This window comes from Miniopterus schreibersii (genome assembly GCF_964146895.1).
Source record: "Miniopterus schreibersii genome assembly, chromosome: 11".
Classification (NCBI taxonomy): Eukaryota; Metazoa; Chordata; class Mammalia; order Chiroptera; family Miniopteridae; genus Miniopterus; species Miniopterus schreibersii.
In genome coordinates, this window is record NC_138111.1 from 15,035,586 (window position 1) to 15,054,315 (window position 18,730).

General features: G+C 44.4%; 1 protein-coding gene across 7 annotated transcripts; it reads left to right on the forward strand.

The window, feature by feature from the left end:
• Positions 1-117: 117 nt before the first annotated feature.
• Positions 118-17,666, forward strand: LOC308563663 (protein CutA homolog). Of its 7 annotated transcripts, none has more exons than XM_081150942.1 (6): positions 118-1,427; positions 8,108-8,256; positions 12,045-12,104; positions 13,690-13,735; positions 13,995-14,044; positions 14,975-17,660. In XM_081150942.1, exons 1-6 carry the CDS (start codon positions 1,299-1,301, stop codon positions 15,096-15,098), a joined length of 558 nt encoding a protein of 185 aa, XP_081007068.1. In that variant the 5' UTR covers positions 118-1,298; the 3' UTR covers positions 15,099-17,660. The 7 variants fall into 7 exon arrangements, with proteins under 7 accessions (XP_081007068.1, XP_081007069.1, XP_081007074.1 ...); XM_081150943.1 differs by having other exon boundaries at positions 119-1,427; positions 14,996-17,666; XM_081150948.1 differs by having other exon boundaries at positions 119-1,468.
• Positions 17,667-18,730: the final 1,064 nt, after the last annotated feature.

An 18,730-nucleotide genomic window follows, 5' to 3' on the forward strand; every position in this document is an offset into this window, starting at 1 on the left:
TGGGAGCGGCCTCCGGGACAGCGGCCGAGGCTGCCCCCGGCGGAGCGGAGGCGATGGGCACCCACATCCCGGGTCAGACATGTATCAAGAGGAGGCAGAGGGCCATGCCTCTGGAAGACATGATGAAAAATCTCGAGAGGCTGAAAGAAGGCGTGAATAACACCGACGTGGGGCTCTTTTAGGGCGTCAGTGAATCAACCCTGTGCACCATTAAGAAAAACAAGAAGGCTGTCATGGAGTTAACGTCCTCTCTTCTAAGGTCCTGTGCATTCCCGGGATGTAAACAGTAAACATCAAGAAGATGAAGACTGAGTTAACCTTTTGGGTCGAGGACTTGACCAGACCATTTTTTTTTGGGGGGGGGGGGGCTGACGCTAAAGGCCTTCTGCAACCATTCCAAACGCATTACAAGCATCTGGTGGAAACCACTGGGAAGGGCAACCCAGATAAATTTCATGCAGACAAGGGATGGCTTGGGAAGTTTAAAAATCGCTACAGTTTGCGAAATTCGAGGGAGCGGAGGGGGGGGGGGGTTGCAGGAAGAACCACTGAGTGCTCGGTCAGCACAGAAGTACTCCATGCAGCTCCAGAAATTGATTAGAACTAGAAGCTATGTGCCTCCACAGGTCTTCCATGCCAAGGGCATGAACTTTGTTTTGGAAGTGCACCCTTAATGGACTTTTATGGGAAAAGACCGTCCAGAAATCTTAAAGGAAGCTAAAAACAGGATTTTCCTTATTTTTGTGCCAATACCTCAGGTGACAAAAAGATAAAACTATTGCTGCTTTATAAAGAGCCTAATCCCACTTGTCTTTTGGAGAAAGATTAAAAACACACACACGAACACAAACTCTGTTTCCTGGCAATCACATTGCAGGCTATCATTAACTAACTGCTGCTGCCCTCTTTTTGGATTGGTTTCATAATTGTTTTATCCATCAAAGCCTGGAATTACTTAACAGAAAAAAATCTTGAATTCAGAGTGTTGCTAATTTTGGACAGAGGTCCCAATCACCCAGACTCATTCTTTGCTCATCCTAATGTGATACTGTGTTTCTCCCTCTGGAAGGCACAAGCTGTCTTCAGCCCTTGGATCATGGAATAATTGAATCATTAAGGAGATATTACACCAAGCATACGTTTGACGACTTTGCTGATTGTATTGGGAAAAAACACCCTTGCTTTTGAAAGAAACATGGCAATAAGAACAACACTGCAGACACCTTGGTAATGAGAAAAGGTGATGGATGATATAAAACCAGCCACTCTTACTAAAGCCTGGTGGAGCCTCCCCCCCAATGGTCTGGTCAGGTCCTAATGTGAATGATTATGCACATTTCCCTAGAAGACATTGGGGGGAAAAATCAGAGTCTGCAAAATGGATGGGCTTTAAATTTATCAATATAGCTGAAAATGAAATCAGTGAGGTACTCAAGTTTCAAGTTTTGGCAATAACAAGAGTCTGTAGGTGAGGAAGAAGACAAGTCCCCCAAATCAGAGGTAAAGATGAACCTAAGGAAAATGAATGCTGTCTTGCACTCTGCCTGATACCTATGATGCTGCAATTAATGTGGATCTTTCCCAAATCGAAATTTGACCTTTAAAAAAGATTTTGATAGATTGTTGTATACCTATAAAGAGGTGCAAAAGAACCTTCAAAATAAAGCTGAAGAGAAGGAAGACATAATAAAGAGGTAGTGTGGATGAAGGAGATGGTTACTGAATGAGTCTGAAGGGGAGTCTGAGTCTGACTTTTAGTCTGAGCAGAGTCCTAATCCTATTAGGAGGACCCTTCAGAGGAAGACCCTGGGCTCTCAAGCAGTGGCACTAAGAATCTTACTGTATCTGAAGAATCTGCCAAAACCAGAATTGCAGGATTGGGCTTTGGGAATCTAACCTGGGAATTGAATTTGGAAAGAGTAGAAGTGCTGAGTCAAAGGAAGAAGAGAATCCAGAGATGGGTTCTTCCAAATAGCAGTTCATTTCTTGTTTTTCTTTTTTTTCTTTCTTTTTTGTTAATCCTCACCAGAGGATGTTTTTTCCATTGCTTTTCAGAGAGAATGGAAGGGAGGGGGGTGGGAAAGAGAAAGGGAAACACCAATGTGAGAAAGACCCATTGGTTGCCTCCGCATTCCCCCACATGCCCCAGCTGGGGACAGGGAGGGAACCCAAAACCCAGGTACGTGCCCTTGACTGGGAATTGAGCCCGAAATGCTTTGGTGTGAGGGCTGAAGCTCTAACCATGGAGCCACACTGGCCAGGGCAGAAGTTCATTTCTTGCCATCCTTCCCCTGTTGCCCCAACATCACCTTCATCATGACTTTCCTTATAATTACCAGCCACACATCCATATCATTTAGCTGTTAAACATTTATTAAGCATAAACTGTGTGGGATTCTGTGCTAAACTTGGGGACATCATCTCAGGATCTAAGGTAAGTGGTCAACCAGTGGCCCTTTTTAGTAAGGTAATAGGTATAAAAGATCACCGTCTTTGATTTATTTTAGTGGGCTTTATATATAAAGGTTTTCTTAGGACCACTTGGCCTCATTTACTGTAACTTTTCTCCACATACTAAGTTCTTCAATCACAAAGGGAGATTTTCTGAGTTAACCTTTGTAGCTGCCATGAGAGTACTTGCTCTTGAAATGCTGACATGGTCTTATATTTTACAAGGCACTTTTACATTAATCTGCTCTGTTAATCCTCACTTTAGACCTATAAAGGTCTATCAGCTGGTCCTTTACCAACCACCACCCCCTCAAAAGCTCAGAGATTAGGTAACTTGCCTGAGTCTGCACAGCTAATGATGTAAATGATAAGACTAGGGCTACAATTCATTTGTTAACTACTTTGTCAGACACTGCTAGGAAGTGCATCATGCCTTTGAGAAGTTATAGTTCCAGGAATGAGACAAGACAGATGAACAGGTAATTTAAAATAAACACAGAGGCTAGGAACTGGTAGCCTATAGGCTAGATTTGGCTAACAAATGTGTTCTGTTTAACCTGTTCCGTTTAAACTGTTCTGAATTGGTTCCCAGTGCACCCCCAACCCCTTTTTGTTTAAGGTACTAGTTACATACAATACAATTCACCAATTAAAGTGTGTAGTTTGTTGAATTTTTTAACACTTGTGTAACTGCCACCACAATTAAGATAAAAAGTTTACTTGTGCCCTTGTGCACTCAATCCCTTCTCCCAGAAATGACGTTATTGAAAAGGTAGGACATTTCACATTAAAAGACCGAATTAAAAAATTGGAACCCCTGACAACAGTGGACTCTGCATTCCTGAAGGGCAACAGTCATTAGCTTGCTGTTTGCAGCTCCCCATAGTTGATGTTAAATGTTGCAACAGCCGTGTGCACCAAGTGCCCCAGGGGAACAGAGGACTGTGGGATTAACTCTGGGAAAGGCTGCACAGAGCAGCTGGCCTGGAAGGAGAGGTCGTAGGGAGAGCAGGTGGGAGTGAGAGTGTTCTAAACCCAGGAGGATTAGAAGGGAGCCCCGGGGGAGGGGCTGATACGGGGTCAGGAAAGCAGCAGAGTCTCATTTGTTTTCGTTGGCGAGATGGGCCTGTATAAAGTGGAACACTTTCGTGTATGCGTCTCAGTCTCTGTGTGCTTTGCAGTCTGAAGGTCTTGTATGCAAAGAAACGTCTTTTTAGCTGAACATCTCTGGGGATTTTAAGATGTTTTTGTTGTTGGGATGAGAAGGGAAAATTAGCATTTTTATTTTTGTAAGGGTTATAGGTCAGCGTGTGGTGCTTGGGTTGTATGCTTCCAGGGAAAGGGTTGCCCAGAGAAAATGCCTCGTCACGGCCCCCTGCACGGCCTCGCCCGGGCGGCAGGTCTGGGGCGGGCGGCGGGGAGGCAGCAGGTGGGCGGGGGCGCGGGGAGGGCCGCCGAGGCCACCGGCTCCGGCCCCGCCCCCTGCCGGCAACTCCGCCCGAGGCCGCCCGCGCTGCGGCGGGGCCGCTGGACCGCCGGCGACGCCATGGACAGGCCGGGCTCACGGTGCCCTCTGCCAGGCTACCCTCGGCCCTCTGTCCTTATATGCCTCCTGGTGAGTGCCCACGCTACGGTGTTACCAACCCCTCAGCCTTAAACCTCCAGCCTGGGAACTGAGGGCAGACCCGCTTCCCCGTGCTGCTCTTGGGATTTGGAGCGGGGCAGGCAGGTAGGGGATGGCCAGTCAAGTCCCCGGAGGCACCGCTCGGTGTCCTGGAGGCTGGGGTACGGTCCCGAAGCGTCCTAGCACCCCTTCACTCTGTGAGGACGGGTGACGGGGCTGTGTTTCACTGGCAGGAAAGTGAAGGGGTGTCAGGTGGTGAGTTTTTGTCTACAGGTCACATGATAGATTTTCTTTCTGTTGCATTTACCATATTGTTTTTATGAGTCTTTGTTTTCTTGTCTCAGAGATATCTTAAAATGTTAAGGTTGGAAGTGACTATTTACAGGTTATCTCTAGTGGTGGAGGTGGTTGAGGGGGAAGTGGAGAGAGTCAGAAGCCCGGGGGTTAGCCTAGCTCTGATGATCACTTTTGGGTGATTTCTTCGTCTTTCTGGCCCTTATTTCCTCATCTATAACAATTGGCACATATCAGTGGCTCTTACTCTTTTTGGATCTGTAGATTTTCTCGATTTTTGTGTGTGTGTGTGTGAAAGTTCTGGATTTGTACACAAGGAAAATGTATAGATAAACAATGTTGCATTCATTCAGAATATTCATGGATTCCTTAAAACTAGATGGATTATAAATTTAGGTGGATTATAAACTAGGTGGATTATAAATTTAGAACCACTAGGTGGTTTTTGAGGCCCATTCTGCCTTAACACAGACCGTAAAGTCAAACATATTTGCTATGAAAATACTCCAGGACAAAAAAGAAAAAAGGCAGAATAAAATACAAAATAACTTGAAAGGATACATAAAATATTTTAAAAGGATGTGTAAATAGAAAAGGTATATAGTAAAAGACAAATAGGAAAATGTTGAAAGACTTAAAATTTATAATAAATCCTGCCCTGCCTGGCTGGTGTGGCTCAGTGGTAAGAACGTCAGCTTGCGCACCAAAGAGTGTCATGTTCAATTCCTGGTCAAGGGCACGTACCTGGGTTGCAGGTTCAATCCCCAGCCCCAGTTGGGGCACATGCAGGAGGCAACCAATCAATGTGTGTCTCACATTGGTGTTTTTTTCTCTCTCCCTCCCTCCCTCTCTCTCTTCCACTCTCCCTAAAAATCAATGGAAAGAATATCCTCTGGTTGCCCGGCCGGCATGGCTCAGGGGTTGAGCATCAGCCTAGGATCCAGGAGATCACGGTTCGATTCCTGGTCAGGGCACATGCCCGGGTTTCGGGCTCGATCCCCAGTAGGGGGCGTGCAGGAGGCAGCCGATCAATGACTCATCATTGATGTTTCTCTCTCTCCCTCCCCCTTCCTCTCTTTGAAATCAATAAAGACATATTAAAATATATATATACCCTCCAGTGAGGATTAACCAAAAAAAATTATAATAAATCCTTTTTCCCTTATAGTGTCTCTATTAGGGAATATTGTGATATGTGTATTTTCCATCAATTTGCATTCATATACTGTCACTTTCTAATATATTGTAGTCCATCCTTGGTTCCAAGTTGACCTTTCATGCTTCTGATACTTTGTTGATATGGTCCACAAACATTCCTCAAGCCCATACTCCCTGTCAGAGTTGTAAAGTGCTGGGAATACAGAAATAAATGAGACTGAAGAGCACATGCCCAATGGAGGAGACATGTAAACAACTATCTGTATCTCAGTGTGATCAGTGGTAAAACAGAAGGATATTTAGCAGCAATCCTGGCCTCTGCCCAATAGATGCCAAAAGCATCTCTTCTCCAGTCATGACAATAAAAAATGTCTCCAGACATTGCCAGATGTCCCCTGGGAGGAGAAAATTGCCTTAAGAACCACTGGATTAAGTGAAACTGAATTGGTCCCACTATATCAATTCCTAGCCCTGATCATTGCAGTTCAAAGAGCCTGATTGGGAGGGAAGAGCCTTGGATGCAAGTCTTGGTTCTGTTTCTGTATGTTCTGCCTCAGTTATCTATTAAATTAAGGGTTATCTTAGATAATGCTTGAGAGCACGGCTCTCAGTTTCAGTAGCACAGGTCACATTGCTTTAGAATTAGGCTACCTTTTCCACTACCCTGTCCACTGTTCCCAGCACATATATACACATGAATGGAGGTGAAATTAACTCCTCAAACATCAAGAGATATAAGAGCTTAGTATTTTGACTGAGTTCACATAGGAGTTTCAATACATTTTAGGTGAGTTTATATTCAATCTTATTAGCTATGTTGCACTGATAACCTGCTGGCTGGAATGCCCCAGATCTTCCCTTGGAATGGCCTTTTTGGTTGGGGGACAGGCCATTGCTTCTTTTGTTTAGAGTCTGTGCTGGAAGCCACCTTAGAGTCATGTAGTTGACCCCTTACAGTATTCTAGTATGTCCAGTTCTCTGCTAATAAGACTTAGCTCCTTCACAAGACTGCTTAGTCTTAACAGCATCTTGCTGGTGTATTAATTCACTAGTCTGCAAGTATTTATTGAGAACCTGCTGTGTGCCATGAACTGTGCTGAGGATACAGTGATGAGCAAAGCACAGTCCCTTTATTGAATTTGTGATTACAAATTATCTTTCCTATCTTGTTTGAACCCATGACAACTCTGAGGTAGGCAGCACGAGTGTCATAATCTCCAATTTCTACATAAGGTTGATAGAAGGAGAGGTGGTAACTTGTCGAAGGCCACTGGCCTTTAGCAGTCCTGCGCTAGGATTTAAATTCTACCGTGCGCACATACTCACACACACTAAAAGCTTTATTGAAAGAACTTTTTTTTTTCTTGCATGGTCACTGGTTTAGTTCACTAGTAGACTAGTATGTTGAATTGGTGGTTTGGTGGAGGTAGTGGGAGGGAATGAGAAACCCAGCCCAGACAGGCCTCTAGTCAAACTGAAGCTGAAGACATAAAAATGCTGTTCAGGCCCTGCCAAGAAGTAGGAGCCAGGACTTAGGCGATAGCATAAAAGGAGTGGGAGCACAGAGGTTTATTTGAGCAAGGAAGGAGCCCTGGGCTGGGAGGCAGGAGAAACATGCTCTTGTTCAGCCTGGCTTAAGTCACAGTGGGATTCCTTGCAAGCTGCATCTGTCCCTGTTAGTGACTCCATTATATCCCCCAAGCAGAGAACCTGGAATGGAAGATGTTATCCAGTTCTTTTCATTTCTTCCTATTTTAATTGTTTATCATTAAAATAATAAGAAAAAAAAATTATTTTGAATGCCTTTTCCTCTCAGTGTTATCCCTGCTGTCACCTTAGTCCAGGATCTTCAAGGTTTCCCTGGGTCACTGTAATGGCCTTCTAAGTAGGCTGTCTCTGGTCATTCTGCATCCTGCTTCCCGGCACCCTACTCAGCTTCACTACATTAGTAACTCTGCTACTTAAAAACCTCCCAAAGTACCCTGTCGCTTGAGTACAAACTCCAAACCCCTAAGCTGGACCCTTTTCTTTATAGTTCTAGCCAGTTTTATTTCCTCTTGAGCTCATACCCACAGACTAAGACCCATGTAGACTGTATATCTCGTCTATTCCTAAATACCTCTTGAGTTTGTACATATTACCACTTGCTTAGCGTTTCTCCCTCTCCTCTTGTAATCCTATCATTTTAGATCTAATTTAGATGGTACCTTCTCTTCGAAGCCTTTTTTTGCTCTCTCAGGTAGAGCCTTCCTCATGCCCCTCCCTCCAGCTCTCAGTTTAGTAGCATAGGTTGTATTGTTTTAGAATTAGGCCACCTTTTCCACTAGCCTACCTGGTGCCTGGCACATATACAAATGAGTAGAGGTAGAAGTAACTCCTCAAACATCAGTAGATGGAAGAATTTATCATTCATTATAATCTCCACAGAGTTATAATATTATTATATTTATTTTATATTATTTATTATATTGTTATATTAAATTTTATATTATATTAATTATATTATTATATATATTGCTTGAGCTGGCAGATAGTGAATTGTCATGTCACTGCTGACTTGTGCTTTTTCCCACCATTTAGATCCTGACAGCTTCTTTCCTGACATACCCCATGCTCAGGACCCTTAGCCTGCAGCTCCATTCAGCCATCACTGGCAGTTATGTCTCCGGCACTTACTCCATCGTCTTTGTCAACTGTCCCAACGAGCAAATTGCCAGAGATATTGCCAGGTATGGTAAGGGGGTTTAGGGGCTGCCCCAGGAGGCTCACAGAGCTACCAGGATGCTCCAGAGAGGCCACTTTTGGGCCCTTCTCTTGCTTTTGACAACCCTGTCCATCCAATGATGACCTACATAGCTGAATGATCCGACGGGTCCTTCTGCTGGGCCTGAAAATGTTGAGTGCATGTGGAGGCTTATAAGGAGTACGAGACCCAGAGGGATGTATGGCTTACCCAGGGTGTTCAGAGAACGGTGGAATCATACCTGTTGAGAATCTAAGTCTCCTAATTCCTGGCCCATCTGTCTTTCTTTCTGGAGATAGTCTCTTTGCTTAGTCCCAGAGTAGTTCACTATGACAAGTAAGGAGGAGGAGATGACCATTCCAAATATTTATAAAATTTCTAGAAGCAGCTTTGGTATGGTAGAAAGAACACTAGATTTGTAAGCAGAGCAGAGTTTGAATCTTGGCTCTACAACTTACTGTGTTAACTTGCGCAAGTCACTTTCCTTCTCTAAGCATTAGTTTTAAAATAGGATAATGTCACCTACCTCACAGGATTCTGAGGATTAAATGATATGACATATGTACAATCCTTACCCCAGTAACTTGAATGTAGTAGGTGCTCAATAAATGTTTGTGGTATCTGAATCCCTCCTTCCATTTCTCTTTATAGATGCAGCTTTGAAGAGGGTTAGTGGGACTGGAGGGTAATGATTTGGCTCGTTGCTCCCTTTCGTTTTGCTCCACAACTCAGCATTCTCGAAGTTGATGATAGACTAGGTTATAGTGTTTTCAAATATTGAATCTGGTCTCTGGGAGCACACAGCCTCCAAATTGTTAGTCACAGGTTAACCTTGCATTTGATTCCATCTATCGTTCCTCCAACCAGAATGGGTATTTTTCCCTTGTTAACATTACTTTTGGAGAACAGCTCTTATCTAAAAGAACCTGTAATTACTCCAGAGATACAACCATAGTATTTAGCAGCCGGGAATTGAAATCCCTCCTGATGCTTCTGGTATACCCAGGGTGTGGACTGAGCTGTCTTTTCTCTGGACCTCTGGATCAGCCACTCTGGGTCCTGTGAAGGAACAACTTCAGCTGACATCTGTGAGGTTTGGTGTTGGGAGGAAAATAGTTCCAAAGCCTGGATTCTAACTGGTTGAAAGGCTAGTTCAGGTGAATGGATCAATATCAGCTTGGAGAGCAGCCTCCATTATCTTCTTGCATCCACAGTTGTTGATGAGAAGCCCGGTGTTTATCAGGGTCTCATTCCTTTGTAGGAAATACTTTTTCTCTCTGATAATTCTTACGGTTTTTTGTTTATCTTAATGTTCAGCTATTAATTTATGAACTATTCTCTCTTTGTCTTTTTCTTAGAACTCTTATTACATATTGAATTTGTTCTCAATGACTGAACTTTTATATTTTTCTGTTCCTTTATTCTGCATGTGGGAGAATTTCTGAGCCCTTCCTTCTCTCTTATTTGTGTTTCATTTGCATCTATTTTGCTACTTAGCCCTTCTATTGAGTTTCATGTTTAAACGATTATAGTTTTCCTTTTCAGGATTTCTAATTGTTCTTTTATAACCAACTGCTCATGTTTCATAAATGTCTGATCTTATGATCTGGTTTTATTTTATGGGTGCAATAACCTTGCTTTATCTTTGTGTATATATTAATTATACTTATTTTAAAATTTTTTCCAGTTTCATTGCAATAGGATTGACATACAACATTGTGTAAGTTCAAGGTGTACAAATGATTTGATATACATGTATATATAGCAAAATAAGGTTAGTTAACACATCCATCTCTTCACACCAGTTACCTTTTTTGGGGGTGAGAACTTTTAAAATCTCTCAACAACTTTTAAGAATACATAACTATACTTATTTTATTGGTTTTGAATATTCTGCTAACCAGTCCTCTTACATAAATTCTTTTGTCTCTTGAATTTTTGTCTCTTTTGGTATTGACTTTCCTCAGATACTTTGTGATTCTTAATTGTGACCTCTCTCATCTTTTTAGCTATGCTGGTGGAGAGGGGTAGGAACTACTAAGGAATTGGTATAGCAGCACTGTTTTTAGTGTGTGGTTTGGGGGGGTCATTCTGCAGACTGGGGTGCCCCAGTAACTGGTCTTCTGGGCATGAATTCTGCCTTTTATCCTTGGCTGTCACCGGCTACTAGGACATTGTTTTGCCTTTTTTCCTAAAGTGCCTACACTTACTGCTCCTTCCTGGAGACAAACACCCCACTGTTGCTGCCTGGGCCGTAGAGATTTGGGACATCCACCTGCTGTTGCAGTGGCAGTCCAGCAATTCACATTGATGGTTGCCTCCAGGTTCCTGCCTGCTCTGGGTCCCTTTGCCCCCAGATACAGACTGTTACCCTTCTCTCTGTGGGCCAGTCCCCTTTGTTCTCCCTGGCCTGTCTCAGGGCTGCCTTTTATTCTTTGGGGCTTCCTCATAGTTGCTGGTACATAAAGCATTGTCCTTACTGTGTTCTGACATGGCTAAGTAGTGTGTTCGGCGCAAGAAATTGAACTGCAGGTCTGAAGTGGAGTCTTTAGTGATGTGGCTAAGAGGCAGTGGATTTTTTTCCCTAGAGGTTTAACTCACTTCCTGTGTTTGCATGCCACCTTCAGAACCAATAAAATGTAATTTCTCAGCAAATGATTGAGCGAGCGAGACTTGCAGCAGTTGCTTAACACATTTGTGTCATGTGCCTCTCCTTACAGTCAGGGATTACTTAGCTTCTGGAACTTTGCAAGGGAATGAGGTGCTGGTAACGCTACATTAAAGTGAAGCCTTAAAATAGAGAGCAGTGTTTAGCCTGGAACTCAAGGGAAGAGAAAGTAGGTCGGTTCTCTTGGCAGCAGCTGGAGGAAGGAGGGATCAGTGAGCAGGGCTCAAATGAGGTCTTTTTGGCAAAGTCCAAGCACTTCAGAGAACAGAGAGCGGCTCCCTCGGCTGCCTGAGACCTGAGAAAGGTTTGTCAGCACCTGTCTGATTCTGAGGGCTTGAGGTTTGGATGTTTGGGGACACTTCTTTGCATCAGTGACTTGGTGACTTGGTGGTGCTCCTGTTTCTATGACACCTGTACTAGTTCAAGCCCCTTTTTTTGTGTTCACCAGGGAGCTGCACCAGAATCTGAGATTATCAGACCAGGAATTCCAACCTGTGGTCTGTCAAAAAAACCCCAAAAACCTAGAGATCTGCAAAGGTGATGATTGTGTGCTTAGGGCTATGATAGAAACCTTTACAAAAGTGAAAAGAGCCTATATTTGCCAAAGACAAACACAAATTATGATGCTCTTTTTGCTTTTACTTGGAGTTGTATGGTCACATGGGTGTCTACCGATCAGAAGCAGCGAATGGCAGCCGATACGTGTCTGTGGGATAAAAGCAGAGGTGGCGCAGTGAAAGGAGTTCTTGGTGGCAGACGTGTTGGAAGCTACTGGTTGAACCTTTTCTCACTGTACAGCAGGAGAGTCAGGCTGAGTGAGGAGGACGTGCCCATCTGGATATGTGCTTGAATACTTACTTCTGGAAGAAAGGACTTACATAAGGTCACCCAGCCATCCTACTGCAGGGCCAGGAATAGGACCCAGGTCTTTTTGTTCTCTGTCCAGAGTTAATTCCCATTCCCTGGGCAGACTGGGCCTGTCCTTAAAGCTGCCCAGAGGAGGGGCGCTCTAAATGGTTATCTAGTTCCCAAGAACGCCTGTCCCCTGTTCCTTCTCTTAAGGTCCTGGACACTTGCCCCTGTGACTGTCACTCTCTTTGCTTTAGGGCTATCCTGGATAAGAAGCTGGCTGCCTCTGTGAACATCCTGCCCAAGGCATCCTCACTGTGAGTTTCGCTGTGGCCAGTGGAGGGTCAGGTCCTAGCTGGTGGAAGGGGTACTGACCTAATGGGGAATTGTGAGGCATTTAATTAATCAACACTTCACTGTTGATTTGTATTCAAAGGAAATTAACCAGTTAGCTTATGTCATCCATGAACAAAAGCAGAAATGTGCTGTGTATAGAGAAAGGAGGAAAAACCCTACAGTTTAGGAGCAGTGAGTCTTGTTTGTACATTCTTTGTTTAAATCAATTAGTTTGCTGTTAGCAAAGATGCCAGACTGGGCATTCTATCCCTGAGTAAGCCAACTAGGGATATCAGAAAAAATAATTTCCATTGCTTTTAGATTCTTTGGAAAACTGAGAGCTTGGCATATGTGACGGGCTGTTTAGGTGCCTTGTCTGTCTTTCATTTCATTGACACCTTTATTTTAGTTAAGCCTGGTCTGCCCCATTTCTCTCATCAGAATAGCATAGCATCACACTACAAGTTGTGCAGGATTTGTCTTGTGCCTTAATTACTCTGATCAGCCTGCTTCTCACCTCCTTCCCTCCTAGAAAGAGAGAGAGAATGAGAGAATGGGGTGGGCTGGGGGGAGGGTAGGTGGGGAAGGAAAAATACCTACTCTGAAGGTCAAACAGAAAAATGTTGTATAGTTAAGGCTCCCCACACTTGCCAACAATGTCAGTGGCTCACGTCATCTGTTGCTATGGCTCCCCAATTTGGCTGTGCTTCAGAGTCCTGACCTAGGTCTACTCAGTCAGTCTCCCCGATGGTGCAGCTTGGGTCTCTGGGTTTTTAAAGTTGTCTAGGTGTGATTCACATAAAGCCAGCCTGGGAAGCAATCTTGGGACCTGGAATAGAATCTCAGCCTAGCATTCCCTTCGTATGGCCTATAATTGATCCTTTTGCCACAGCTCCGTGAGACAGGGCCAGCGGCCTAGGACATCTTAGACTTCCCTGGTCAGTGTAGATATTCTCAGGCCAACTTTCTTTCCCTTCCCTTCACACGATGCTGTTCTCATACCCTTTTCTGAACATAATCACTGACTTTTAATTTTTGGACCTGTTTCCATACCTTGTAAGGCTCCCTTCTTCCCTGAAGCTTCCTGTGCTGCTTATTTATCCTTTCATGGGCCATTGCAAAGGATGGGGAGGGGTCTGGAAGCCATGAGTATAGAATGAGTGTTGAAGGAGCGGAGGTGCCCAGTTTTGAGGAGAGAAAACATAGGCGTTTCTGCAGGGCTCTCCTGAGATGGTTCTCCATATGGAACTTGGGGAAAACAACTGTGTGGCAGATGTTGGCACCATAAGGAAAACCACCTCATGTGCAGACCTTTAAGGCAGATGGACTTTTTCAAGAGATGGTGAGCCTGTCACCTCCAGGAATGTTCAGGCAGATGCTAGAAGCATGCATTAGCATGGTTGGACTAGATAGCCTGTAGTGCCTTGGCCAGCTCTAGACTTTTTTATGTGGGTTTTGAAAATTTTTAGAGTTTCCACCTCAGTAAGTCACCTAACTGGGCCAGGTTTGACATTTCACTGGGCTTGTTTTGTGAGTACCATACTTCGGTATTGCTCTCTTCTCCAGGTACTTTTGGAATGGACTAATAGAAGAAGCCACTGAGATCCTGTTGGTGAGTGAGGATGGGGCAGGGGTGAGCCTTGATGGGGGAAGAGTGAAACCAAGGCCTTTTTCCCAGGTTCCACTGAAAAATTAGCAAAGATCAGCTGATTGAGGGCCTTGCCCCACATAGATGTCTTAGGTTCACTTGTGAGCTAGTGACAGGGCCTGGTGACCTGGAGGCGATGCTGTCTCCTAAATAGCCAGATGAATGAGCAGCTGCAGAGCTGGGCTGAGGCCCTAAAACAGCGTTGTTGTTTTTTCTTTTACAGTTAATAAAGACAAAGACTTCCAAGGTCCACATGCTGTCCAGCTATGTCAGGTAATGCTGACGTCTCTTCTCAGCCAGGAACGTTCTAGGGACTAAGTGAATGAGCTTGAAAAGCAGCAAACCTAGTCACAGACCTTCCCTATGACCCGGGACATGTGCCTGTCCCTCAGATTCTCCATATATAAAATGAGACGCTCGGATAAGTTAGTTTAAACCAGCAGTTCTCAAAATTGTGGTCTCAGGATCCCTTTTACACTTTTAAAAATTATAGAGGACCTAAAAGAGCGTTTTTTATGTGGGTTATATCAAAGTTTACTGTTAGAAATTAAAACTGAGAAATTTTTAAAAATTAAAATAATAAAACCATTAGCTATTAATGTTGTAAATAATGCATTTTTAAGGAAAGTAGCCATATTCATTCCCCTCTCCCCCCAAGTCTGGCCTTGAGGGATAGATAGAGAGGCTTTTGATTGATGAACAGGAACAGGAACTTTCTAGGTGGAGGAGAGAATACAGAGGCATTGTGGTGGGGGTGCTTAGGGAAGGCACAGTGATGAGTGTGGGATAGTAATGAAGACAGTGGCTGACATGCAGAATGCACACAGTACCAGTCAGCGCACCCGGTGAGTGCTGATGGACTTGTCTCATTTAACCCTCTGCCATCCTGTCATGTAGGTGCTATTTTCATTCCCTCTTTTGTAGGGTCTTTAGAGAAATTAGGTGATTCGTCCACAGTTACATAGCTAGTAAGGGGCAGGCTTAGAATTTGAACCCATGTCTGTGAGACTGTAAAGCCATCTGGCCCAACTCACCCCTCGTAGCAGGTGGGAAACATAGGCTCGGGGGGGGTGGGTTATGGAGCTGGGCAGGGGGGATGCAGCACATTGCAGAGGGCCTCTGGTGAGGGTAGCCTGTTGGGTTTGGTTGCACGGGCTGATTCTAATCTTAGACACTCGAGGACACTCGAGGAGTCACTCACAGGACTCCGCTCTCTTTCCAAAGGTCGGTGCATCCTTTTGAAATCCCAGAGATCTTCAGTCTTCCCATGGACCAAGGAGATGTGCACTATTTAAAGTGGCTGGAGGAGGGCATGGAAGAGGGCTGAGTGGGGCGGCTTTCTGTGGATCCTGCTGGCTGCCTCTAGCCTTCATCAGCTGCACTCTGGGGAAAGAGGCCTCTTCCTGCCTCCCAGCATCTCTGGATTCCCTGTTTTTGTCAGCACAGAGAAGCTAAGTTAACTTGTGGAGGCTGAAGGTCTGAAGCTCCTGAGGCTCACAGAGGAGGCTGGGCCAGTCAGGCCAAGCAAGAACCCAGTGGAACTTGTCTCTGAGTGCTTCATGCTTAAAGGTGGCCAGGGGGTGGGAGGGCGAGGACGGTTGTGTGTAAGGGTCAAGGGGAGGTGGCAGTGAGGGTGAGGTTTGTCATCTCCAGCAGTCACTGGGCCTACCTCGAGTGTCTAGGGTCGAATTACTCTCCTGGTTCTCAGGAGGAGAAATAGACCCGATGACCTGTTTACCTAGAAGTGTGTGGGATGAAGGTCACCTTCTAGAGGAACTGGCACATTTTTTTATTCAAAAGGATGGATTGTGAATGGTGCCATTTCGGACACAAGCAGGATTGTTTCTCTTAGCTAAGGGTGGGCCTGGGGATGGGCTTCAGGAGTGGGTCTAGGACTGGGGAAATATTAGCACTTAGACACAGCTCATGGGTAGGAATAGGTCTTCACTTTCGTAGCCTGAATATGACGGATGTCAGAAGGTTCCGGTGCCTTGCTTAATAGAGACATAGGTTCTGAGCCCACCTTGCTAACCTTTTTACTTGAGCATTGAAATTGAGAGTCCTCTAGTTCTGACACTTGCTAGTCTTCTTAAACCTTAGTTCCTCCAAATATAAATGGGCAGGATCTTCAAGGGCCCTTCTGTGAGGACCTTGTAGGGACTTCAGGCTAAGGCCTTTTCAGAGGTCCAGAGAATGCTTTTTTGATAGCCAGTAGGGATTGTGGCAGGCCAACTCAGGAGGAGAACACAGAGAACGATCATGTCCCTTTTACAACAGATGTTTCTGATACACCAACTCAACTGAAAATGTACGGGGACCCCAAATGTTCTGCCCATATAGCTTTCAGTATAAAGTCCAGTCTCTTGGTCTGGCTCTCAAGGCCCTTCCTAATCTTGCCCTAACTCACTTTTCCGTCCTCACCTCCCTCTCCTCTCCTCCTGCAAGTGGATGGCTCAGCGAACTGTGTGGTGTCATTCCTATGTTCAGGGCATATCCTCTGCCTGGAGTGCCCTCCTGCATGAATGCTTGCGAAACAGGACGGCTCCTTTGCAAACCTGGCTCCCCGGTCAGACAGACTCTCTCCTGTCCCGGTGCCGCTGTTACACTTGTGCATCAGCCAGCCTTGTACTTCTAGACTGTGAGCTGCTCGAGGTCAGGGGCATGCCTGAATCCTTTTGATCTCTTGCACAGGATGTGGCAAATAGTTCCCAAGTTGGTGTCTCAAGGATTTGAATAACTGAAGCTTTTTCTACATTCCACAGTTACTTTCTAACTTATGGAATGGGCAAAATCCAACTTTTTTCCTTGAACTTTCTTAAAGTGGAACTAATTCCAAAGGAGAGTTTTCTATGTGTGGCCTTTGTGGGGTCATTTTCTGTGCTGACTGTGCATTGAAAACCGGTTCTTGGTGGCCTTTCACCTCAGTGACTATTACAGGAAATGGAAGGGGAGAGGGGCAAAGCACCAGCTCTCTCTGCCAGGCACTGTCCTAGGTTCTTAACATTATTTTACCCTTATAATTCAATGTCCTCGTTTTGTGGATGAAACCAGAGATCAGAGCACCTAAGACACTTAAAGTAAGTGGCAGCTAAGCTCTGAACCCAAATCAGGTTCTAAACTTGATCCTCTTTACTGCCTCTTTCAAAGAGGTTGGATAATATCCTTTTGTAGACCAAAGACCCAGAGAGGCTGCCATAGCCTACTCTAAAGAAGGAGTTCTTGGCTCTTCAACCATCTATGTGCTAAGTTAGTCTGACACTTAAAAACATATTGATTGCATTGTTTACTTCTCACAGATCCGGAGGTTGGTGATAGTATCCTCACAATAGGACAGAGTTAGAGGAGTTCAGTGATTTTTAGGGTCTGCATGACTCCAACTCCCATGGTTTGGCCTATACCACACTGTCCTCCCCAATGATGCTCTGGGAGCTGAGGCCAGGGCCTAAACTAGTGTTTCCATGTGGGAATGCCTTCCCAACATTTCTCAGGACATGTATGTTTTTTGAATCTGGAATCCCCAGAAAAATCAGTTGAGGAAATGAGAAAAAGTATTAAAATTATCCGTGAATACTAAAGCTTAAAAGAATAGAGACATTACTGGTTTGAAGGAATCCATCGTCATCAAATAAAAAACAAGAGCAAGAAACACCAGCATGCAGAGTTGAAGGTTAGGAGAACCAGGACAGGAGTGTGTAGGACAAATGGTTACTGTCTAATCAGTTGTGCTTGTGATTGTTGTGTCATAAGTGTTGACTGTAGCCCTGTCTGCTGCAAACCAGGAGTTATTCTTGCAAATAAAATAAGTTTATATACAGAATACTTTACATAGATCCTGTGACCCATGTTCCAAGTTGTAAGCTTTGAAAGCAAAATAAATTTTCAATTTGGCATTTTTTGAGATGTGATTCTTATACTATTAACCTTGCTAGGATATTTGAATGTTACGTTATTTGAATACTGTCCAATAATATTCTCTGGCATTTTATGGTGTGAAATATTCCCTCTAGGCTCCAGTTCTTTGTAAATACAGCCAAGCTTAATATGCCTATTTGCTAAACAAAATTTTACCAGATAGTTATAATAATAAGGAAAGAGTATAAAGAATGAAGTATTTTAAGAATAACTTAATGATTTAGAGAATTTCTGAGAATTCTAATTTCTTGCTTCTAAATTCAAAGGTTAATATTTGTTGTAGATTGTAAACACTAACCCAGACCACAGAGAACCAAGTCCTCTCCAGCCTGGGGAGGGTCTGTCCCTGGGAGGGTCTGTCTAGCTGCTCACTGTAGTACTTGAACTGAACCCAGGTCTCTGGACACCTTATGCCATTCACCTTTCCAGTCCATAGATTTCAACCCAAAGAACAATCCCTGGCATCCCCTACATTGCCCCAGTTCCAACTGTGGTTTTGTTCCAAGGGCAGTTAAAAGGTTGAAACTGAAGGGATAGTAGATAAAAGTGGGAGCCATGGTCAATGATGATTTTTAAGGGCAGACGTGAACATTTACAGGAATTGACAGGCTACGCTTTACCTTGAAATTACAGAATTCAGTTAGATCCTTGGCTTTCACCTCCCTATAGCTGACTTTTTTCTGTCTCCACACTGCCCCAAATGTAGAGCTTATTTAAAGTAATAATCCATCACATTTCTATGTGAAGGGTTCCCTCTGAACACCAGGGAGCTGGACCCAGCAGGGATTAGCTCTGCCACGTGAAGGATGAGAAAACTGGACGAAGGGACTCAAACCAAAGCGGTACGGGTCAGAACCAGCAGAGGCATGCCAAGAACTCCCTTCCTTTCTAGGGTTGTTCGATAATGCCTGTACTTACATATTTCAACAGGGTCAATTTCTAAGTTCATTTCCCACCCTTTATGACTTCTCTGTGGCCCTCAGCTAATGTCTTTTGCCCCCATGGGTCAGGTACTCACAGTAGAAAAAAGGTTCCACATCCTCTTGG

Excerpts from the sequence above, each read along its gene's own strand:
- LOC308563663 (XM_081150942.1), top strand. The coding sequence starts at position 1,299 with ATGGTCTGGTCAGGTCCTAATGTGAATGATTATGCACATTTCCCTAGA. Across the intron at positions 1,428-8,107 it reads CTGAAAATGAAATCAGTGAG|ATCCTGACAGCTTCTTTCCT; the intron begins GTACTCAAGTTT and ends CCCACCATTTAG. Across the intron at positions 14,045-14,974 it reads ATGCTGTCCAGCTATGTCAG|GACTCCGCTCTCTTTCCAAA; the intron begins GTAATGCTGACG and ends AGTCACTCACAG.